This window comes from Peromyscus leucopus, chromosome 18 (assembly GCF_004664715.2).
Source record: "Peromyscus leucopus breed LL Stock chromosome 18, UCI_PerLeu_2.1, whole genome shotgun sequence".
Taxonomy (NCBI): domain Eukaryota; kingdom Metazoa; phylum Chordata; class Mammalia; order Rodentia; family Cricetidae; genus Peromyscus; species Peromyscus leucopus.
Window position 1 is genome coordinate 9,543,056 of NC_051078.1, and position 25,129 is coordinate 9,568,184.

General features: G+C 41.3%; 1 protein-coding gene across 1 annotated transcript in view; it reads left to right on the forward strand.

Annotated features, from left to right (window-relative positions):
* Msrb3 (methionine sulfoxide reductase B3) overlaps positions 1-25,129 on the forward strand; it is a 127,768-nt gene that overhangs the window by 69,389 nt on the left and 33,250 nt on the right. The window contains exon 5 of the mRNA XM_028869607.1: positions 9,793-9,821. Within this exon, the coding sequence (XP_028725440.1) occupies positions 9,793-9,821 (29 nt within the window). The remainder of the gene's footprint in view (positions 1-9,792; positions 9,822-25,129) is intronic.

The following is a 25,129-nucleotide window of genomic DNA, read 5'->3' on the forward strand; positions in this document are numbered from 1 at the left end:
AGGCTGGCCTCGAACTCACAGAGATCCGCCTGCCTCTGCCTCCCAAGTGGCTTTACTTTTTTTTAAGTGAAGAAAATGGAAGAGAGAGAGAGAGAGAGAGAGAGAGAGAGAGAGAGAGAGAGAGAGAGAGAGAGAGAGAGAGGAGAGAGAGAGACATTGAAGTGCTAAAGATCAGGGAAAGAGAACTCAGGGCCATAGGATAAGCTTTAGGAACGAAGATTGGGCTTCTTCCGGGAATAGAATCTTCTCAGGTGGGTAGTTGTCCATCCCCAAGATGAGTTTCACATTGTTTTAGTTTTCTAGACTAGCTAGTGTCCCTGCTGCCTAGTCGTGGTTGCTGGAGAGCAGGACTTGGAACCTGGCAGCTCTTAGTTGCCATCGTTTCCATTGCCTCATACACCCGGGAATGAATAGACACAGCAGCTCCAAGCCAGGTAACTGTTGCATCAATCCTGTATCCCATGATCGCGAGTTAGCTGGAAAGGGGCCGATGCCTCCCGCGGCTCCTATTTTATGTTTACTAGCTGGCATGGTCCGCGAAACAAAACGCACTCTCAAAAACTCACGCGTTGCGTTGGTTTTCAGTGGCACCCAGTTGCAGCATTTCTGCTGGAAGGAAAATTGGCAGTATGCTGCTGGGGATTTGCACGTTTTACTTCCGTGCATTTAGTTAAGTGTATAGTGTTAATGGCAGTTCCATGACTCATAGTCTGCATGACCGTAAATTAACTCTGCTACCTCTGGTGTGCCTTCTTTGAGAATGTTCTGAAAGACCACCCAGAATGTGGAGTTTACGTAGACTGCAAAGACTCACTCAAGTTGAGACACCAGTCACCACGGACTGACCAATTACACCTGCCTCCTTCGGTCCGGACCCTCTACCCCGTTTGCTCTTCAAGGAGGTTGAAGCTATTGATCTTAAACTATAAAGGGCTTTTACGGGTTGAATTATGGCGACTTTATAGAAGGCCTCCTCTTTCAAACAGAGTGCTTTGTACATAGTAAGCACTCCATAAATGCTCTCAACTATGACTTAATGCGTGTCTCGACCTTCCAGTGAACTTTCCTGCCTGGTTTCCAGATTGGCGGGAAGGCTTCTGGAATTGTGTCTTTCATATGTGTTTTTGCTTGGGGGCTTTGATAGAGTATAATTTTACTGACTATATGAAACTTGTCTTTTTATTGATAAGTCATCGTAGGTGGTTTGCTGGCCAGTCCAAATTCTTGCAATCCAAGATGTCACTGTTTAACTCAGGTTCTCAGAGACAATAGCTATACAATAAGACAGTAGTTTTAATAAGTTCACTAAGACAGTGGTATATATACATACACATACGTGTGTGTGTGTGTGTGTGTGTGTGTGTGTGTGTGTGTGTGTGTGTATACCTATCTCCCAGGGAGTGGGTCTTTTCCAATACATTTCTACTTCCTTACTGTTTACTTCAGTACTTCCCACAAAGATAACTTTATTACAGTGATATGGAAAATATTTTCCATGTGAAATTTCATAGTGTGAGGGGACCTTCTTTAGTTCCCCATTGGTCAAAATGTTACTTTGAAAATTAGTAATATAAACAAGTTGGAATACTTAGGAAGGCGAGCAGCTTTGCAAATGTAAATAGGAGAGGTTTTCTTCATGTTAAAGGAATGCCAGCCAGGTCAGTTAGATGGTCTCGGGATTACTTGGAGAACTTACAAACATGCATTTTCAAACTCTACTCTGCTTTTCAAAAGCCTGACGTGAGAAGTTGATGACTTCCGGGGTCAGTGACGCAGGCCTTTGGAACTGGTGGTCCAGTGCCCTGGACCAGGTCTTCCAGTGATGGCGAAGAGACATTCCACCTCCTTGCTTCACTCCCACATCAATCACTAATACAGAAAATGCCCTGTAGGCTTGTCTAGAGGTCAATCTTACAGAGGCATTTTACTGAAAAGAAAGAACCAGGGTGCTTTACTTGGACAGAGCCACCTAGGAGTGTTTTCCCTAGCTTTAGCTGCGTAGGCACTTGGAGGCCGCCGCCGCTGTGGCTCAAGGGTGCCATTACATCCTGAGCTGGCAGCAGAACTTGCCATCTCCATGGCACTGACTAGGCAGGCATTTAGAATACAGCATTGATAGGGTCCTGGGGCCTTGTACTAAGGTTCCAAGAAAAGCCTGTTGTTGGAACCCACTAGGTTTCCTGGTGGCTGTGTCCAGCAGGACTGCATGAGAGGTGATTGGACCACCGACCTGGGTCCCAGGTGTTTGTGAGGGTCTAACCAGCGAGGGGGAGGTCTTTTGCTCCACCCTTTGGCATTGTTATAAATAGACCTTTGGAGTCAAGTTCTGGGCCGGTGGATAAGGACCCAGGCCCACTCGAGTCTATCCTGTTTTTTCTTTTCTGTTTCTCTCTCCTTACTTCTAACCAAGTCTTGTATCCTTCAATCCTCAAGAGTTCCTGGGGGTAAATAAACGTGGGGGCTGGTCCCCCCCAGCCTGTGAGTGCAGACAATGGGTAGCAAGGTTGAATTCTCTATGTGATGCCCCTGAGCAGGCCTGGTAATGCTGTGAGGATGGAGCTCAAGGTGCCGTGGGGAGCTCAGGATGCTGGAGATGCCAGGGATGTACAGAGTCTGCGAAGGAAAGCTACAGGCTCACCAGAGGGGCCCTGGGGGGCAAGGCTGCCCTAAATACTAGCACTCAGATGCTGCTGCCAAGATGCTGAACACGGACGGAGCTACAGAGTTTAGAGTTGGTCCTGTTGGGTTTCACTCTTGTTTTGGTCCAGGGCTTCCTTGCTATGCCCCATTCTTCCCTTTTGGGGTGGGAATGTGCCAACGGACATCAGAAATATGTACCTTGAAATGTCATTATTTTTACAGAGACTCACAGCTAAGTGTTTGCCTACAGTTTCAGAAAGGACAGTGGACTTTGGGCCTGTGAACAGTGGTAGGACTATTAAAACGAGGAAAGTTGGACTGGATGCATCTTGCATTGTGAGATGATAGCCTCTGGGCACAGGAGCAGAATGTTATAGTTTAAATATTAAATGCCCTCCGCGGGGTCGCGTGTCGGAGCTCTTGCCCTCCAGCGGATAGTGCGGGACTTGGAGAGGCGGGGCCTGCCTGACCATTGTAGGTCCCTGGGAGAGGCTAGACCGGTGCCTGGCTCAAACGATCTGCTTCCTGATCCACTAAGATGTGAACAGTCACCTTGAAAGCTCCCGCTGACTCGGACATGGCGGCCCCCGGCGGCCCCCGTTATGGACGGATCTCCTTAAGTGTGGCCTGAATTAACCCTTTTCTCCCTTGAGTCACTTCCATCAATGGTTCTTTCAGAAAACCATGTAATGTAGAGCCCTCCTCTTGCCTGTTCTCTTAACAGCCCCATTTCCAGTTATTTTTAGTCTGTTCTTTTTTTGTCTTTCCCGTATCATTTCACACTGCACCCCTGTAAGATCTTCACCAGACCCATCGTTCTTGGTTAATAGTCCAACGCTGTTCTTATTCAGCTGAAATAGTGCTAATTGAGCTTGTTGTCATAGGTTAACTCCGCACAGCATTATTTCTTAGAAAGCTTTTCTTTGACTTCTCATACATACCAGGACCCGACATTGGCTCTTTTGGGATCATCTTAATCTACACAAACGTTCTTAAAAGTAAGTCTCTGAGCCCCTTCTATGGGCAGTCAGACAACCCTGGAGTGGTCGTGAATGAACGTGTCCAAGGTCACTGGGGTTTGGCTTCAGGCTCTCTTCTTTACATGGCTCCCTCAGTGTGAAAGAAGGGTCTGTTGGCATCTCTATCCCCCGGGCTCACTAAACCCCCATGAGATGTTCCCAGGGCATGCGGTTCCTAGCAGATTTTATGCACATTTTGTTTCTCGCCTTCTCGTCCTTTTTATGTCTCAATTTGTTTTCCCAGATATTAATGTTCTGTAATGATTTTAGGCTTATCTTTTGAACATGATTTGTTTTTAGTGTAAGCCATTTTTTAAATTTATTCTTCTCTCATACATTATATCCCGACCACAGTTTCCCCTTCCTCCAGCCCTGCCAACCTCCCCTTTCCACCAGATCAACTCCTCCTCTGTTTCCCTTCAGAAAAGAGCAGGCCACCCAGGGATATCAACCAAACACAGCATGGTGAGTTACAATAAGACCTGGCACAAACCCTCATATCAAGGCTGGATGAGGCAACCCGGTAGGAGAAAGAGGGTCCCAAGATTAGACAGAAGAGCGAGAGACACCCTCACTCTGTCCACTGTTAGGAGTTCCACAAGAACACCATGCTGCATAACCATAACAAAGATGCAGAGGGCCTAGTATTTGCAAAATTTTAAGACATTAGCACGTTTCCATTCAGCAATATTTCCTAACCAAGTAACCACAAATCTGATTTTCGTAAGGAAGTGGAAGATAAACAATGCAATATTTTGTGTTGACTGCATAATTCATCACAGTGGTTCTAAGTGTATCTTGTTTTCAACATGGCTTGGCTCAGTTCTTGCTGCTCTTTTACTAATGATTATTTTGATTTAAAAAGTTCTGAGCATTTGTGATTGATTAAAAAAAAAAAAAACCTATACAGCCAATAGACATTTTAGCATTTTCTTGGGTTTGGGTTGTGATAGCCTACGTATATCTAAACATTTAAGCTGACCGTGGTTTGTTTTTGTGTGTTTTGCATCTTGTCTATATCTTGTAGCATTATTGCCAAAATATAAATTTTCAAATACAGGGATTGATGAGGAATAATCTCTTAATGCTCAGATTTAAAAGAAACAGAATGTATTTGGTTTTGGATAGAAATCCCCAAATAAAAGCAATGTTAATGCATCTAGGCACGCCTCTCACTTAGCTGATCCGGCCTGAGTTGACACTGAGGCGCCCAGATGCATCTCTGTGATTGTCCTTGGCCTCTCCCTGGGGGCTGCAAGAAGACACTGTGGCCGTTCTGGCCAGCGTCTGCACACAGCCACTTTGAAGGCAGGAAAGGTGCGGGAGCCTGAGAAGGGCCTTCCCTCTCAATAACCTCTCTCTCTTTTTAATGAAGAACGACCTTTCCTTGAACACTCACCCACAGACTTTACCTCTCAGGACTCAGCGGGGCTAAGGGGCTGTCCTTGAACCAGTCATCAGAGCATGCGCAGAGATCAGCACTGCAGTGGGCGTGTCTTAGCCCTTTTCAGGAACCGCTGTTGAGTTCCTGGGGAGGAGACTCACTAGCTGTTGGGTAGGCAGTTAACAGTGTCTGCTGCCATTGTTGAACTCTGGGCATCCTTACTAAACAATGTGGAAATGCCACACTGAAGCCTACGTGTTTTCACAAGTAATATGTAATTAATAAGTATCTTAAAAAACCACTAAGATGCATTACAAGAAAACTTCCTATGAACAGATATGTTATAGGCATAGGAAGGCATGGTAGTGCTATGGAGCCAAAGAATTAGCCTGGTCTGGAATTTTTTTTTTTTCCAGAAAACTAGTTATGAAGCTAATATGTGAAGAACATCTCTGGGATTAGGTAGCAGAGAGAATGGGAATATCTCAAATAGAAGAAGAAGTGTATTGTAGTTACATTGCTTGAAAAAACACATGGATGCTCACTACATTTATCTATTGTTCTGTCTAAGAAAAGCCTTTGCATGGCTTGTGGGGCAGAAAGAAATTCTGAGATTAGTAGGTAGGGCCCTGAAATGTTATAATTGCTGCCCTGGAACAATGTAGTTTCTCCTCATCTTCCCCAACCTTTCCTCCTCTTATTCTGTAATGTCAGGGTTTCATGTAACTCAGGGTAGCTTAGAACTTGCTGTATACCTGAGAAAGGCCTTCACTTCCTAATCCTCCTGCTTCAGCCTCCCAAGTCCTGTGCTGCCGCCCCCAGTCCAATACAGTGTTAGGGATCCAATCCAGGTCTACTCACACTGGGCGAGTATTCTCAGCTGTATCAGACTGTATATCCTCCGCTTCAATTCTTTTCATTTTGACTTACATAGAATGTTCTGTGGAAATAGAAAATGATAGTTTCTATTTCTCCAGGAGCATACAACTCTAGCCGGTGGCCAAATCTACCTTCTCTTGAAAAGCTGCAATTTTGCTATAAAAAGAATGTATATGTTATATATCTAAATTATTTAAAAAATTTTGAATGAAAACTGAATTTCTTAGTGTCAACCTCTCTGGCTTCCCATTGGAAGGATCTTTGTTTTCACACTCGGACGTTTGTAGATACCAGTGTAAGACTTTCTGTGATTTTGCCTGTGGATGCAGTACGCCCACCAAAAGAGCATGAGCTGGAACATGGGTCCCCAGTGTGACGTGTCCAGGTGTTGGGTCTTTAAGAGATGGAGCCTGGTGCAAGATAATTAGGTCACGTGGTCGCAATGAGCCACAAGAGAGGTGCTAAATAGAGGTGTGGAAATATTATCTCACCTATGTGGCCCTGTGCCTGCTTAAAACTTTGGAAAAGGAAAAAGAAGGAGTGCATGTTGGAAAGCGGGAATAGCACCCAACACCTTCCTTTGGGGATTATTGAAGGAACCAATGAAATCATTTTGACTGTAGTCTAGGAATAGAATGGGTATCTTTGGAACCGCCCTGATTTTATCCATTTCGTGTCCTGTTTTGTGCTTTTTTTTTTTTTTTTTTTTTGGTATTCTGGTATCTTGTTGTTCGAATCTTAGATGGTCTTATTAATAAAAAACACAGAGCCAGATATTGGGGTGCAAGCTGAAAGATCAGAGAAGCAGAGAAAGCCACAGCCAACCTCACTTCGCCAGCTCCTTAGCTGATCCTGTTTCCATGAATCCTCAGACTGAAAGCCTCTGAGTTCTCACCCCAAGGGTCTCAGCTGAACTGCCTTAGTTCCTGTCTCCTCATGCCTTATATACCTTTCTCTGCCCAGACATCACTTCCTGGGATTAAAGGCATGTGTGCTTCCCAGTACTGGGATTAAAGGTGTGTGCCACCACTGCCTGGCTCTGTTTCCAGGGTGGCCTTGAACTCACAGAGATCCAGATGGATCTCCGCCTCCCGAGTGATAGGATTAAAGGTGGGCGCCACCACTACCTGGCCTCTATGTCTAATCAAGTGGCTGGCTCTGTCCTCTGATCCTCAGGCAAGTTTATTAGGGTACTCAATCTATTGCCACAGTATCTAGTATGGCCACTAGAACTAAGCCTGCCAGGAATGTGCTCAGAATAGTGACTGAACGCCCCGATCTCCTTCTGCTGCCCATGTCTGTATGTTACACGTTCTTTTTTTTTTCCCCTGTCGATTGCTTGTTCCTGTTTGTATTTTACTCATGTTCTCAAAAGCTTCTATGAACAGATTATCGTAGCAGATGCTATGATATGGTAGGACACAACAGAGTTCGTGTCTCTGTGTGAGCGCATAAAATCTCATAGGAGTTGGAAAGAACACATGTCATAGGGCCAATTTCCCCTAACCCCAAATCTGACCATATTAATTTTATGATCATGTTTTAATTATTCACAATGTATTTTTTAATGTTTAATACTATGTCTGAGGATTATGAAAATGTTTTCTACTTTTTAATGATGCCTGGGGGAGCTAATTGGTTTGTGAAAATGTTTTCTGTACATTTTGTGGGATATATATATATATATATATATATATATATATATCACACTGACCAGCTGTCTCAGGACAAGGTAAGATTTTTTGCAAGGTTTTTTGACATAATTTTTCATATCTTAAAATGTATGTTTTATCAAGATCTTTGTTGTAGTTTCCCTTGAGAGACATCTGAGTACATACATCAGGTATATTTGGATGCCCTGGCTACAAAGGTTGATACCGCCTAGCTGAGGTCTAGGGAGGAAGTAGGTAAGGAAGCCAGTAGAGAAACCTGCTAGAGACTTTGGGTTGTCCTCAGCAGTGGTGTAATCATGAAGCAAGGCCTTCCAGAATCATGGGTTTCAACGAGTGACGTGAATTTGCATTGGGAATGCGAGGGCATAGAAGGGAAGAACAGAGATGAGGCTTAGGTCTGGGAAGGAAATTGGGAAATTTACATTATAGGTTTGTGGTAGTATTGTGTTCCCCAAAATATTGTGCACCCTAATAAACTTATCTGGGGTCAGAGACAGAACAGCCACTAGATACAGAGGCTAGAAAATGGTGGCACTCATACCTTTAATCCTAGCATTCCAGAGGCAGAAATCCCTCTGGATCTCTGTGAGTTCAAGGCCACATTGGAAAGAGCCAGGCATGGTGACTCACGACTTTAATTCCAAGAAGTGAGCCTTTAATCCCAGGGAGTAATGGCAAAAACAAAAAGATATATAAGGCGTGAGGACCAGAAACTAGAAGCATTTGGCTAGTTAAGCATTCGACTGGTTAAGCTTCAGGCTTTTGAGTAACAGTTCAGCTGAGAGCCATTGGGATGAGGACACAGAAGCTTCCAGTCTGAGGAAACAAGACCAGCTGAGAAGTTGGCCAGGTGAGGTTAGCTGTGGCTTGTTCTGTCTCTCTGATCTTCCAGCTTCACCCCAATAACTGGCCTCAAGTTTGATTTTATTGATAAGACCTTCTAGGACTCATGCTACATAGGTTTGTTTGCTAAAACCTGTGATTGGCTGGACTGGGGGTAGAGTCCAGGGGCAGAGTGCTTGCCTAGCATGCATGAGCCCCTGGATTCAATTCATAGCACCACACAGAGACCCCCCCCCAAAAAAAACCAGGTCTGTGGTTACATACATACATATATATGTACATACATACATACATACATACTTCTAACTGTGTTGTATACCCATATATACTTATATATAACATGTATATGAAAAGTTGTTGATTTTGTTTAGAAATAAGGGGAAATTTGAGAGCACTCGAGGAAATGAATTTTTGTGACCAAAGAAGCCCCTTATTTTCCCCTCTCTTCTTTGATGAGTTCTCTGGAGGCTAGTTTAAGTGAGGAGAGCCACTCCTAAAATGCGTCGGTACTCTGGCATAATTTCAAAGAGCTCTTCTTTCCCAGTTAGTTAACTGCATTTTCCACAGAGGGAAAAAAAAAAATCTCCTCTGTCCATGTAACATCCCTAACAGGACTCCTGCTGTTTGGCTCTTGTATCTTGCTGCGGCAGCTGTGAACATATATGCCGTTGATGGTTAATGTGTGATATAAATCCAACTGAGCATGCCCACTAATTGGTTTGCGAGCTAGATACAGACAATGCGGTCTTGGAGTGGCCTGTGTGGATCGGCCCAGCCACGGGGTTAATTCTGCTTGACAGCGCATCGGCGGCATCTTGAGAGTAATTACCAACAGCAGTTTCCCACAGCCAGACCAACGGCTTCAAAGGCTTCTGGATTTACAGCCCGTGTTAACCTGTATCTGAAACATAATGTTCCCACAAGGCACCGTTTTCTTCTTCCTCCTTATTAAGTGTATGGGGTTACCAAGTTCATTCACTGTGTGCTAAGGACCTACTTGGTGTTAAGTAATTGAAAATCTTTAATAATAAAGGAAAAGGCATAATTATGGATTGGATTTTTTTTTTTATTGTTCCACAATACTATTGAAGAAAGTTTATCTGTAAAGAAAGATTGGATATTTTGAAAATTAAGGTCCCTTCTCGGAAAGGCTAACTTTGAAAGTTATTTTTTTCTTATTATGTAATCTGAATTAATATATTGCATTCAATTGAAATGGTTGACATAAATACAGCTTTACATTAAAGGAAATGATTTTATTTCTTGACCATTATGTAGAAATATATAATTACTGTACCTTCCCACCTCAGACCTTTCAAAATTTTTATATTAATTTCTTTTTTTTCCTTTGCAGATCAGAAACCAAATTTGACTCTGGTTCAGGTATGTTTACATTAATAATGCTATTCTGAGTGTTTTTTTTTTTACATTATTCTCTAAAAAGTAAATCAATACATCAAGAACCATTTTGATTTTAAATGACTGAGCAATCTCTTTTCAAAACATGAGCCCCACCTCAAAGAAGGGCTATGGAATGCTTCAAATCATAATTTGAGAAGTTCAGTTTAGGATCTTGCATAATTTTAAAATAAGCATGAAATGCTCTGTATCTGCAGGGGTGGCTGTAGCATATGCTTACTGCTCACAGCAGAATATTACTTTGTAAATACACAAGGCATCTGAAATATTTGCAGAGTCTCTATAAATGATTTGGGGGGCAGATACAATAGAGATGGAAATTCATCTGTGATGTAGGCTTTTCAATGTTTTATTGGGGGGGGCTGATAGAAAATTAAAATCACCTTTAGGTATTGTTTTGTATCTTTTGAGATAGAATTTGCATCTTACAGCAGCATTATCAGTCACATTACATGTTTTCTTGTCATTAAGCATGGATGAAGTTGCATAATCCTTGGGATTGGCTGTATCTTTTACCCCTTGCTGAGATCTGTGTGCTGCAGAGATCCTGGTCGTGTTTACAATTAAAATGCAAAAATTGTCTCACGTTGGGCACCGAGGAATTATGTCCTTTGATGGATTGCTAATCCATCAACATTCGTTTCCAGTCCTAGGAGATAATAATTTGCCGGGGAGGAGGGGGATTACATAAGGTGTTGGATTTAAAAGTCACACTCTTACTCACGAGTTTCACTGCATCTTGGTCTAAATGTGCTTGCCCGTTGAGCACAGAGAAACCAGTGGCTGTAAATTCCTCTAGATCATGGTATCACAGAGCTAGCTTGCTCTTTCTGATGAGCCTGGTTGTCCTTGTGTGGTACAGCTTTATGAGTTTCTCTGGTTTGGAGGGACCCTTGTCTCAGCTGATGAAGTCCATAGATCTGACCTAACAAATTCATCTAATTTAAATACCAGGATTCCACCACTCTTTCTAATCAGAGTATTCTGGGCTTCTGGTCACGTTGCCATTGATGTTACATCTTTGTAGACATTTTTGGTTAAAAAAAAAATCAAACACAAGATGGTAACAATATGGAGACTAACGAAATGACATTAGAACAACTCTGAGATTCTTTTATTGACCCAAACAGGGCAAATACATTTTAATAGCTGAGATCTCTATGTATAATAATAAATAAATTGATGAAGTATTAAATTCTTTACCCAGAAACTACATGCTTTAACAAATTCTCTGTCAGTCACCAAGGAACAAGATAATAACTCTTGCTTATTGATTATATAATTTACTTCACTAGAAAAGAAATCAGGCAACCTGGTGTTAAGGTGTACAAGACCTGGAATGTGGCTTTTGAAAATGAAAAAGTCCACTAGGTTCATTTTGAAAGTGAAAACTGGAAATAGAACACAAAAGTAAAATATTAGGCTGCTGTTGTCAAAGTCAAATAATTTATGTTGAGATTTTTAATCCAAATTAAGGTATGCAGCTAACTTCATGCACAGAAGGCTGGTGTGTCTCATGGAAATAGCTATAACATCTGTACAGGCTCACATTTCACTCTCCTGACCTAAGACTTTTGTCCACAGCTCTTTTCTTCAATTTCTGGTGTTTTTTTTTTTTTTTGAATGTCTGTCTTAGACAACATCTGCATATCTTTGAAAACTACAGTTAGAGATGCCTAAGGTCTTATGGGAAATACGAATTAAAAGTTTGTACTTTGATTTTGCATTCAAGTATGGAGTAAATTTAGATGTTTTCAAATTAAGCAATAAGTAATTTTTTTTCTCTTCTGAGGGAAATATAAGCTCACCATTGATGAGGAATGAGACAAAGGAAGTATGGTGTTAATTCGTTGGTATTTTATATCATGCAAATTTTGGTGAATACGGTATCATATGTATGACTTTAATAGTTTCAGATTCTTTATTGTTCATCAAATACAGAAGTTTTCTAATGTTATACACAGTTTGACAAAGTAAGATCTTTAGCTAAAAAATGGTGCCACTCTTACTAAAGAAAAATAAACATTAAATATGATGATTAATAACTAGCCATAAAGGAAAAGGTTCTAAAGTATATGTATGTGTATGCATACATATTTTGCTTATATATACATATTGTTTGTTAAGGAAAGTATCCAGTTTAGGACTTGAGCTTACCGTACAACATTTGTAGTTTGTACAGCTGAGTTTCAGGCTGTTCAGTGAGATTTAGGAGGAAGGAAGGATTTAATTGCCATCACATAGTTAAAAAATCAATGGTTGAGTACACATCAAATGATCAACCAAGAAAATAACAAAGTTTTGCTTATTAGTTTTTTTTTAATAAAAATAAAGCCCACAGACAACCTCCTGCTAATTTTTTAAATGTGTGGAGTGTGTGTGTGTGTGTGTGTGTGTGTGTGTGTGTGTGTGTATGTGTGTGTATGGAGGCCAGGGGATCATCCTTGCTAGATATCTAGCCTCAATTCTCTGGCTGAGAGCTTGCCAAGTAAGCTAGATTGTTGTCAACAAATTTCAAGGATCCTACTCTCCCCATGTCTAGACTGCTGTGATGTGATTACAAGCACATGCCACCATGCCTAGCTTTCCCCCCCCTCCTCTAATATATGGGTTCTGGAGATCAAATTCAAGTCTTCATGTTTGGAAAGCAAACATTTTACTGACTGAACCATCTTTTTAGCTTCTTAAATTCATTTTTTAAAATTAAGAATTTATTTAATATATGTGTAGGTGTACCTGCATGAGATTATGTCCACCATATATGTGCAGTGCCCGTAGAGGCCAGAAGAGGGCGTTGGATCTCCCAGAGCTTGAGTCACAGGCATTTGAGACCTGCTGTGGGTGCTGGGAACCAAACTTGGGTCCTCTGCAAGAGCAGTAAACGCTCTTAACCACTAAGCCATTTTTCTAGCTCCTAAAATTAAAATTTTTATACCAAAAATTTCAGTCATACTTAAAAGTAGGGAGTATAGTATTCCTCAAAGAACACCATGTAACTATCATCTAAATTTTACTATTATTAATAATTTGCCATTCATTTTGCTTTTTCCTCACAATATTTTAAGGGACAGTACATTTTATGTGGTATTTAAAAATCTGACAATTGCAGATCGTTTTGCCCTACTGAATGGGGGCGACTAAGTTTTCAGGATTTTTACCTGTTGTGGAAGTTTGGGCCACACACGGATTATGAATCAGAGGGTTGTGGCACTTGCGTGTTCACACTCAGGTACAGAGAGCGAAATTCTGCTTCTGGTAAGTCATCTAATGAGGAAACCCTGCAGCTGGAGCAGAGGCACCGAGTTCATTCTGGTCTGAGACTCACAGCAACGCCCTGTCCTCATGATGAAGCGGGACACGACTGGAGCGCCTGCTTCTCTCCGTGATTTCTACGTACCGGAGTTTTACACTGATTTAAAAATGTGTTCCGCTGATTTAGGACTCAGTGACCTAAAGTTTGGCTTTGCCAGTTGAGAAGAGTGAGCTGGCCTTCTTTCTCAAGAAACCTGAAGGTTTTGATGTTAACACGAATTCCTAATTGATGTCTCTGGCCTAAGAGCGTGCGGACCTGGAGATCTTACTGAGAGACTGAAACAGTCTTCCTTTTATGTTCAGAAGGAGCAAGAGGCTGGGCCTGTCACCCCACCACCCAAGCAGGGAAGTTAGTTGATGCTGGAGGAAGCAGAGCATTGAGTTTAATACTGTGATCAAACGTGAAAGCCGTATCTCAAATCTCAGGAGAAACGTGCTTTTGAAAGGCGGAGAACTGTGGAGCATTCTGCATGATGGGCTGTATAAACAGAGCCCTGGAGGTCAGTGCGTGGACGCGAACCAATTAAATAAAGAACTCTGGCTTTGCTTTCTGTCATCTGGATGGATCAGAAACCAGCGTGGACAGAGCTGAAGTGTAAGCTCTGCTGGAGGAAAGTTTGGCACCTTTGGAAAATTCATTAACTCTTTCAGCCCACACACTAAAACAGTGTTTCTATACAAAGGTTCCCAGTGAGTTAGAAATAAAGTGGAAAGCACGTGTTTTTGTTTTGTTTTGTTTTGTTCTGGCCATTCTGGATATACCCCTTCACAGAAGTGTCAGTAAATGAAATGGAGAAAAACAAGGATGAGCAGTTGAAAAGACGCAGGTCTTCAGTGAGATTGTAGGACATGGGTGGCATGCCTGCTTCTGCAGAATAACTGAAAAAAAAATATCGGTTTATTCTTTTCTAAATTCTAGGGGTAATGCAAAGATATAGTTAGGATTTACTAAATCAGCAGGGCAGTGGGATGTTGTTGTTTTCCATCTAAGACTGATGCTTGCACATTAATGATTATCTGCTGCAGACTGCCGATAGGCTTATGCTGCAGTTTTAAACATCTCAGGCAATGTTTGGGCGAAAAATGAACTACCAAGTTAAAAGGTATAGCCTCACAGCCCATAAACGTTCAAAACGAAGTTCTCTTTAGAAAACGGATAAGCTTATGGTTGGTGCTTGTGGCTTCTGTGCTTCTTAGAATAGTTATACGAGCGATGGCTGTAAGGAAATGGACTCATAGAACACAGCATCTGAAAGGCATAAGACTTCATGAAAGCAAATTATGGAGGATTAAGAGACCTAATGAGCATGGTTTTGGGCTGAGAGCAGAAGCAGGCGTGAAGGCGGCTAGGAGGTCCTAAGCAACATGATAATAAAAGGCACGAAAGAGTATAATTATCCCGAAGGGTGGAAAAAGAAATCCAAGGAACAAAAAGCAGCTAGTGTCACTTTTATGATCTCTAGTTAAAAGGAATCCCCAGGCCAGGGTAAGGCAATCAAAGAATACGCTCAGTTGATGCCCAAAGGCGCTGAAATGCAGAGTGGAGTATCAGGAGAGGCAGGAAGCTAAAGGAGATGGAGAACCTGAGCGCAGCACAGCCTAGGGTGTGAACCTTGCCAACAAACAAGGCCGTTGCCCCTTCTCAAGAGATGTGGCTAAGGAAAATATTTTCCATTCTTGTGTGACTATGTTGACAACACATTTTAGTGATAATAAATTTCTTATTTTAATGACAATGGAGGAAAAGGAAATAAAATATGAATCTCTCTATAAGAATATTGAAATCCATATTTGAGCATCACTCAATAGAAATAAAAATACTGGCAACTCAACAGTTCATTCGTTTAACATACATTTCTTGGGCATGCTCTGACCCAGGTGTTGAGGTAGTAGGTGTGAACAGGGCAGACACAATTCCTTCTCTCATAGAATCTTCCTGCACTTGGTCCAGTGTGTGAATTCCCTGGATTTCTCTGTCTATTTAGCAGAGAAAGGCTGACAAGTCTAATTTTAGATCCAGATGGTAACTTAAGGAGCTCTGGTATTTAAGCTTGAGCCAATATATTTTACATTTAGACAAATCCACTTTTCTTTACATTGTTCAGCGTTTCCTACTCAGCTTTTGAGGACAGCCTGATGGTGCTAATGCTTGTAAGGACTGACGTTGCACAACCCATGGTCACCGAGAGATTAACTAGAAGATGACAGTAATTTGTGTTTGTAAATTCTGCATTGTGCATTCGTACATTTGTTTATCCTGTTCAAGGTTGGCATGAGAAGTCAGGTCTCTGCTGTAACAACCTTTCTGGTTATGTAGAAGCAACATAGCACATCATCATTTGTCTTTCAGAAGCTACGTTAAGGCAGGAAGCAGCCGAGCCTGGGCTGAGTGCTGAGGCTTTCTTTGAAGTAAACTTTTCTTGTTTCTAGCACTTTCTAATTGGATTTTTGACTTTTGTGTTTGCTACTAGATCAGAAATTTAAAATTTGTAGTATCTTTTTTTAAAAATTTAGAATTAAATCCTTTAAAGCTATAGATTGCCTCCCTTGAAATTATAGCTGACTTGTAGAAGGATTTTATGTAGTCTTTTAAAACATTGCAGTCTTGGTTTTCTTTGGGGCACATTAACGTTTAGGAAAATGTTCTCACTGCTAGTACAGATGTAAGTGTTCTTCTTCCTCTGTAAGGAGGAGTGTAGATGAGATACACAGCACAGAGCATGTGCAAGAATGGGAATGACTAAGAGTCCATAACTAAACCCATGGCATTGAGCATATCCTACTATTTTTTTTTTTTTGTGTAGTCTTGACTGTCCTGGAACTCACTTTGTAGACCAGGCTGGTCTTGAACTCACACAGATCTACCTGCCTCTGCCTCCTGAGTGCTGGGATGAAAGGTGTGTGCTACCACTGCCTGGCAAGCATCCTACTCTTAAGTCAGTTTCTTTATAAAAATATTTATAGGGTTAGAGTGATGACTGCATTATTGAAAAACAGATTCAGTTCCTTCTTATTTCTCATTATTTGGAAACTCAGCTTTAGCTGACATGTAGTGATGAAAATATTTGAATAGTACTTTACCATTAAAAAAAACATTTTCATAAATTTGTTCTACTGTGCCATGCTCATCAGTGAAGGAAGCGGAGTTGCAGAAAGTTATGCAGATTACTTAAAGCCACATAGGTATTTGCAGGTACTATTAGTTATGACTGAACAGTATAAGTTTGGCCCAAGTATGGATGCCAGTGATGTGGTTGTGCTTATAATCTGTTAGTTTTCGGTCCTCTGGCCCAGAATAACACTATCAAAGCATTGGAATAGTGTGTCGATGTTTTTACTCCAACTTCTTCTTGGACATGTGTTTTAGTTAGAGTTTCTATCACTGTGAAGAGACACCATGACCATGGCAACTCTTATAAAGGAAAACATTTAATTGGGGTGGCTTACAGTTCAGAGATTCAGTCCATTATCATCATAGTGGGACATGGTGGCATGCAGGCAGACATGGTGCTGGAAAAGGAGCTGAGAGTCCTACATATTACAGGCAACAGGAAGTGAACTGAGTTACTGGGCAGTATCCTGAGCATATAAGACATCAAAGTCCACCTCCACAGTGACACACTTCCTCCAACAAGACCACACCTCCTAATAGTGCCACTCCCTTTGGGAGACCATTTTTTTTCAAACCACCACATTTCATTCCCTGATCCCCAAAAGCTTGTAGTCATATCATAATACAAAAATGCATTCAGCCCAACTTCAAAAGTCCCATAGTCTATAACAACCTCAAACTTATTTAATGGTCCAAGTTTCTTCTGAGATTCATGCAATCTCTTAACTGTAATCACTTGTAAAATCAAAATCAAAAGGCAGATCACGTACTTTGAACACATAATGGCACAGGATCAACATTACCATTTTAAAATGTAGGAAAAGGAGCACAGTGAGGAAATACTAGACCAAAGCAAAACCGAAAACCAGCTGGGCAAACTCTGCATCTCCATGTCTGAGGTCAAAATGCTCTCCAGATCTCTGACTCCATTCAGCTCTGTTGACTGTACTACATTTCTTTCTCTTGTGCTGGTTCCACTCCCTGTTAGCAGCCCTCCTCAATAGGAATACCATGACTCTGGCATCTTGGGGTCCCCAGGGCATTTGAGGCTTCACCTTCATGGCTTCACACAGTGGCCTCTCTAAGCCTCTATTCAGGTATATCCCTGACACATGCCTGGCCTCAGTGACTTTCCTTAGTCTCGAAGGGAGATTCCATAATGCCTTCCTTCTATCCTTGACTCTAAAGCCAGAACCATGTGGCCGCAGCTGCCAAGTTCTGCTGCTTGCTGGGGGCTGGAATATGGGCCCCTCGTTCAATTACATCTTCACCAGCTCTCTGGTTTTGATGGTGGGCCCCTCGTTCAATTACATCTTCACCAGCTCTCTGGTTTTGATGGTTACTTTCACTACCTAAGCTTGGCTGTCCATGAACTTGCTCTGTAGACCAGGCTGGCCTCAACCTCAGAGATCTGCCTGCCTTTGCCTTCTGAGTGCTGGGATTAAAGGCGTGCCCCACCACACCCAGCTCTAAACTTTTCTTTAATTCCTTTTATAAGTTAGAAACTTAGTTGGCTGGGATCTTGCCCTGAGGTCACCACTCCCTTTATTCCATTTCTTAATCTCTTTATCTCCTTGAACACAGGACTTAGTTCCATTCTACTTTCTGGTGCCCCTTTTCTCCTCAAATATTTTTCCTTGCTCAGCTTGCTTCTTTCCATTATACATCTTCATAAGTGTTAACACCAATAACCACACAGCAGAGTCTATACCTCTGCCAACAGAATTAATCCAAAACTCTTCACTTTAGCCTCAGGCCAATTTTTTGGACTAGGGCAAAAAACAGCCACATTCTTCACCAAATTATTACAAGAATGCTTTCTAGGCAACATAGACACTAAACTTCTAAAATTCTTCTCTGAAACCTCTTGAGCCAGCCCAGCACAGTTCAAATCACTGTTAGCACTACTGTCTTCCATGCTTCTACTGGCATACGGCCCATTAAACAGCCCTTAAAGCATTCTACTGCATTCCTAACCCAAACTCCCAAGGCCCATATTATTCCAAACAAAAATGTGGTCTGGCCAATCATAGAAATACCCCAGTCCCAGTATAGTCTTAGGGTTTCTATTGCTGTGAAGAGCTCTCTCCATGACAACTCTTACAAAGGAAAACATTTAATTGAGGTGGCTTACAGTTCAGAGGTTCAATCCATTATCATCATGATGGGACATGGTGGCATGCAGGGAGACATGGTGCTGGAGAGGTAGCTCAGAGTTCTATATCTTGCAGGCAACAGGAAGTGAACTGAGACACTGGGTGGTATCTTGAGCATGCATGAGACCTCAAAATCTGCCTCCACAGTGACACACTTCCTCCAACAAGACTACCCCTACTCCAACATGGCCTCACCTCCTGATAGTGCCACTCCCTTCAGGGGGCCATTTTCTTCTACGTTTTACCACAACATGTAAGACACGGAGGAAGACATATGACATTTCTTACCTTCAGTGAACCTTATAATCTTATTGAAGAAATGATATCTATAGGTTCAAGGCAACATGATTGGTTTTCACAATGGAATTCTGGGAAAATCTTTAGAAAGGAGTAGTTGAGACAGAATTGGTTCCATAGAAATAATTGCCACTTGTTCTTTGAATTCTCTTAAAATACAGGTCGCTGTAGTTTTTGTTGGTAGTGCAAGTACTTGCCTTATAGTGGAAAGCATTGTCCAAAGCAATCACTGACCATGGCTACTTTCTTTAGGAAATAGCACAAAGAACATTCTTGGGACATTCATATCTTTGACACATCTTACTTATTCCTGGGCAGAAATATGCTACATCATCCCATGGCACCTAGAAACTCTGGTGTGACATGTTCCTTGTTGTAAGATTAAGAGTCTGGCAGCTTGTTTCAATATGAAAAGGGTTTATTCATTAAAGAACAAGCATATATAAACAAAGCTATACCTTATTTTCGTCTATAATATTAAAACACTCTTTTTTCGTGTTTTAAAAATACTCTTTTAGGTTTGCCTTGTTTTAGACGGGGTTTCACTGTAGCTCAGGATGGTCTACAGTTGGCTATCTTGCTTCAGCTTCTCAAATGTGGGGCTACAGTTTACCACACTCTGCTAGATTTTTTTCTTTTCTGTGCTGCAGTTCTAACTCAAGGCTGCGTATTTGCCAGGCAAATATTCTGCCACCAAACTCCATATTCAGCCAGACTTTTAAAACTTTTTATGTAGAAATAGCTTCCCTTTTTCTTTTATATTATGTATTACACTACAGAAAAGAACATTTTATAGGAGATTCTTTGGCGGCTGGAGAGACAGCTCAATGATTAAGCATGCTTACTGCTCTTGAAGTGGACCCAAGTGCTGTTCCTAGCACCCAAGGCTCACAACTGCCTGCAACCCCAGCTCCAGGGGATCTGATGCCCTCTTCTGGCTTCTGTGGGCACCTGTAACTCATTGATGCATACCCTGGCACAATAGACATAATTAAAAATGATAAAAATAAGTCTTTTATAAAAAAGTGCTTTCTATTATTTAGATTCATTCCCCAGTTTCTCATGATAGGAACTAAATATGAATACATTTTGAATAAATTATTTCTTTGTAATCACTGGTCTTGTGATATTTTCAATTTATATAAGAGACTTATATACTGTTTCTTAAGAATGTGAGTAGACACCAGGCGGTGGTGGCACACGCCTTTAATCCCAGCACTCGGGAGGGCAGGCGGATCTCTGTGAGTTTGAGGCCAGCCTGGTCTACAAAGTGAGATCCAGACAGGCACCAAAGCTACACAGAGAAACCCTGTCTCGGAAAAAAAAAAAAAAAAAGAAAAAAAAAGAAAAGAATGTGAGTGGACAAAGAGGTGATTATTTATTTATTTATTTAGTTTTGTTTTTTTTGAGACAGGGTTTCTCTGTGTAGCCCTGGCTGCCTTGGGACTTGCTGTGTAGACCAGGTTGGCCTCAAACTCACAGAGATCCACTTGGCTCTGCCTCCAGGTGCTGAGATCAAAGGAGTGTACCACCGCTGTCTAGTTTATAGGAATCCATTTAATGCATTATACTTTGTGACTTGATTTAAGTCAGTTTTAATATACATACTTGTTTTTTTTTGATTGTATAGGAATTAATCCAATGTATTTTTCATCACAATTTACTATTTGCTCATCAGTTTTCCTTGAGATATTGTCAGGATATATGGCTTTTACTGATGTATTTATTAGAAAGTCTGTGAGGTTTTGTTGATATTATGTCTGCTAGAACATTCATTTTCTCCATTGTTTGATTACATGATTTTTCAGTTGTTATAGAGGACTGCATGACTAGATCTTAGAATTGTCCACTGTTGCTAAGATGTGTTCTTAGTGGAGTTATCATATATATGAAACAATTGACAGAATATGTATTTGAATGCGAAAATTTCCCCCCAAGTTTAAAAATTAGGTTTAGTCATGGTGAACTACAATTACTTTCTCAAATTTTTCTTTGTAATTTTGTTGTACCTTTATGCCACTTAAACATTTGAAGCTACCAAGTATAGGTGTGAGAGCAATAGAGATCACTTCATGGATATGCAACTATACATTATGTTTTGGAAAAAGACATTTTCGTAAGTGGCAGTGAATTCAAAAGGAGATGTTACTGCCAAAATGGAAGCTTCATCAGCTTGAATGTTTAAGTTACATGTTCGGTTCCACACGGACTTTGAACACAAGCTAGGATCAAGGTCCCTGCATTGCCTTGACTAGCTGTGAATTGCTTTAGACTTATTTGGCGTCCAATAAAAGTAACTCTTAGAACAAAATTATATCACTAGCTGAATGTTCTTGCATGGTGAAACATGAAGAATGTTGCCTCTCTCTGTTGTTTATTTTGTAATTAACCAAGCCAGACAGGTATTTCGTTACTTTGTACCTGTTTGCTTATCCCTAAGGAAACAGGAGTCCTAGTCCACTATCTCCGTTAATTATCCAGGTGACTGAACAATTGTTTCAATGATAGTTACAGTAACAATATTTTAATGTGTTTACACTTCTTGGTGGAATGGATGAATATAAAGGTAAACTGAGGGATTGCCTTTCTCTAAAGCAGGCAATGGTCGGAACAGAGGTGCTTGGTGGGGGTGATTTTCAGTATCTCTGCAACTGTCTCTCCCCCCACCCCCACAACTTCATTGTTGGCTATACAGGGCCCTGTGCATTTGGGAGAGATATTGAAAGACACAGATAAAAACTGCAATATTAAACATGGTAATTCTACTCTGTTTTAAGTGAGTTGCTCTTAAAAATAATCTTGTGTGGTTTTTCAAAATACATATTTGTCTTGATGTTGGCTGGGATTGTGTACAAAATTGCTTGGTAGCAACTTCAACATTTTATTTTTCTTGCTGCTAGACTTATGATTCTTCTCCTTTGACATTACTTTTCTTAAGTATGTTTTTCTAATTCATATGAATCCTCATGCTTGATGCACCATAATTCAGGACATGAGTCTATGTGACAAAACGTTGAAGGCGTCTGTGTTTATCCTCTATCTGAGTTTATCACTGAGTCAGTAGGATGGCTTTCTATGGAATGATTCAAAACAGGAAAGCTGTGGTTTAGAAAATGTCTTCATCTGCTCTAAATGGCTTAGAGAGGGAATCTAGTAAAACTGACATGATTAATGACTGAAGATTAAAATATTTTCACATTCTGTTTTTAATGACCACTATCTTGTTTCTGCCCTAAAATTTACAGCTAGTAAAACATTACAGGGAAAATATATCAATTATAATCCACTCGAAGTTGTTTAACCTTATCAAATTGTGCCTGTGTTTTAGTCAAAAAGCATAAATTAAGCATGAATTTCCACTCAAATGTAGCTTTTGTGATATCTTTAATATATTCATTAAAGTGTTAAGATTTATTAGGCTTAGCATAAAGGACCTGAGATGATTGTTTTCAATTAGTCAGTATGTGATTTAAAAACTTTATTTTTAGCGCAAGATGGAGCCTGGTCCCGTGGAAAAAAGCCATCTCAGAGTCTCTTGCGCCTAAGTAGGTAGCACAAGTGTATCTCTGAATGTTGGATGTTTGCCCACTGCCTCTAGCTGCTCTGCCTTTTAAATCCCCCGATAATGATGTGTGTTCATTCTTTGCCATATTTACCTAGAGGAAGTCTGTCCTAATCCCTCATTTTCCCCCTTCACTGAGGTTCTGTGTAAATACTACATAAAATGGTAAATGGAAGGAAGTCTGTTGTGTCTAAAGATAACCATTCATCTTAGAGGAGCACATCAGCCTGCCTTTGAAAGGATGGTGATGGTGGGTGGTTTGCTGGTGGGGAGAGAATGCAGAAGACCAAAGCCAAAATGTTGCCAATCAAATGAACTGGTAGCAAGTCTCGTTACAGTGTGGATACATTTTTCTGCTGTAGTTACAGTGTGGATACATCTTTCCACTGGTGTCTGCTCTGTCCCACCTTACATTGTTTCCTCACGTTTTGGTTTCTGAGTCCCTGCAGAGATTTTCTGTGAAGGCCTGAATTGATTTCTGGCAGGTACTGGCACTCTGATGCCTTCCAGTTTTCTGACAATTGATGTATGGTGGATTATCAATCCAGTTGAGGGCAGAGAAAGCGTTGGTTTTTCTCCCTTTCTTTGTTTTTACATGTGGGGAAACAATACACAAACCCAAACATAACCGCTTCAGCCTCATTTGCTTCTGATGCATCCCCTTTCTCACTGAACACAACGTTTTAAATACAATATGGTGAACTGAACCTTATTTGTGGGAACAACCTAAAATTAAAAAAAGATAAGAGAGAACTGAATAATTATCAGAGACCAATAAACATTTCCAAAGCTTAACTAAATTGGGAAACGTAGAAATGTAAATGGTCCCAACTACTAAATGCCTACCCAAAAATTTAGGGCTTCCAGAGTGTAGTTAAACCAAGCTCAAATGTGAGTAATGGGAACAGTATTTGATGCAATTTTTTTCTGATGATTGCATAATACAGAAATTCTAATTTCAGAAACTTTATAGAGAAACTATTCAAAGGCAAATGTGAAAGAATATTCATAAAACATAATCACAGAAAAAGAAAAAAAGAAATAAAGAGAAGGGGAAGGCAGGGAGAGGGGAGAGGGGACCTAGATATTCCAAATCTCCATGATAGGGGCAAGGCACTGTATTTTCTCTATGAAGAATAATGATAAAAGAATCCCCAAGAGAAATACACCAAAATATTAATGGTGGTTACTTCAAGGAAATAAGATTATGACTGTCTTTATTATCTTTCTTATAGTTTCTTGTAATTTTCTAGTTTAATTTGCAAAAACAGTCATTGCATTTATAAACAGAGACAAGGGGAATTTTTTGTTTTTGTTTTTCAAGACAGGGTTTCCCTGTGTAGCTTTGCACCTTTCCTGGAATTCACTTGGTAGCCCAGGCTGGCCTCCAACTCACAGAGATCCGCCTGTCTCTGCATCCCGAATGCTGGGATTCAAGGCGTGCGCCACCATCGCCGCTGTCGCCGCCGCCACCACCACCTGGCAAGGGGAAAAATTATATGTAGCCTTTTCTAGCTCCCTCTGTCTCCATCACTTATACCCCTGGAAAAAGATGAGTGTTTTCTGCCCAGTGACTTGCTAGAATGATCTGGTTGTTCAGTGGGGTCCTGCCTTGAAACATTGGAGCTCACGACAAGAAGGAAGGTGATTTGCCCAGGCTTTCCAGCAAGTGAGCGGTGGCAGGAATTTGTTACCCTGTGTGGATGTTGTCGGGGAAAGAAGAGGGACTTCCCAGGGCAGACATGTGGAAGCAAGAAGATCGAGACCCTGCTGGAAACAGGAACCCGGAATTCTCGAGCCGGAAGGTGGTCGACTCACACCAGTGTTGGGTAGCGTTTCTCCTGGTGAGTTTCCTGAATATTCAAATGAACAGCTAAAGTAAGGACAGCCTGGCGTTTTCCCCCAGAAAAAGAGAGCAAGTGGTCTCTGGCAGCTGTGTGTTCTTCAGAAACCGCCGTCGGTGAAGGAAGCTCCCACACACATGCCGCTCCCGGAAGGTTTTCATCTGTGACTTTGTAAAGGTAGCCCTAGAACTCACTGCCTCCCAGACTCTGCCCTTTGCTTACGAGACTCATGTAAGCAGTGTCACCTCTTGCACCGGCTGGCGTGTGATCTACAGACACTCTCAAAGAGGTGGCTGGGTTGTTTATTCAAAAGTTCGCTTCTAAGTTCAACTGCTTTGAGCTCCGAATATATTTTATTATGCGAAAATAGCAGTCTTCAAGGCCAGTTTCCCAGGCTTGGAACCTGTACAGTACTTGTGAGTCCATAACAGTTTTAGTAGACAATTTATCGCGACGGTCAGGGTGGGATGACAGGAATCAGTTTCCCATTTGTGGGAGGGAAAGGAGGCTTCCTTTGGCCCCAGGCTTGCTGGGAGTTGGGAGCAGTGTTTAAAATGATTGGTATTGGATCTGCACCAGCTGTTCAGCAGTGGAGGCCTGAAAATGAATGTTGTGGAGACTGAGGAAGCCAGGGTTCTGAGAGAGTTATTAACAGCACGGTGTGTAAGTTGTATGTGAAAGACCATGAAAGGCTGGATTAGAAGGAAAACTTGAGCTAAGTGCTAAAAGAAAATGGGAGCGTATCCCAGGGATCGACCATTGGAGGGGAGGAGAGGATAATTGAAGACTTGGGGAATAGAGTTTCTCTAGAGATTTTCAGCTAGATTGCCTGCACCTGGATTGATTTACACCCACTTTATCCAATTCCTACTCTGCTTGCTAGGTCCTACTTCATTTGGACAGTTTTTCTCAGCCTTGTGCACATGTCAGAATAACCTAATGAACTTTTAAAAATCGTTGGTCCCTGGGTTCATTGGTGACCAACTGTC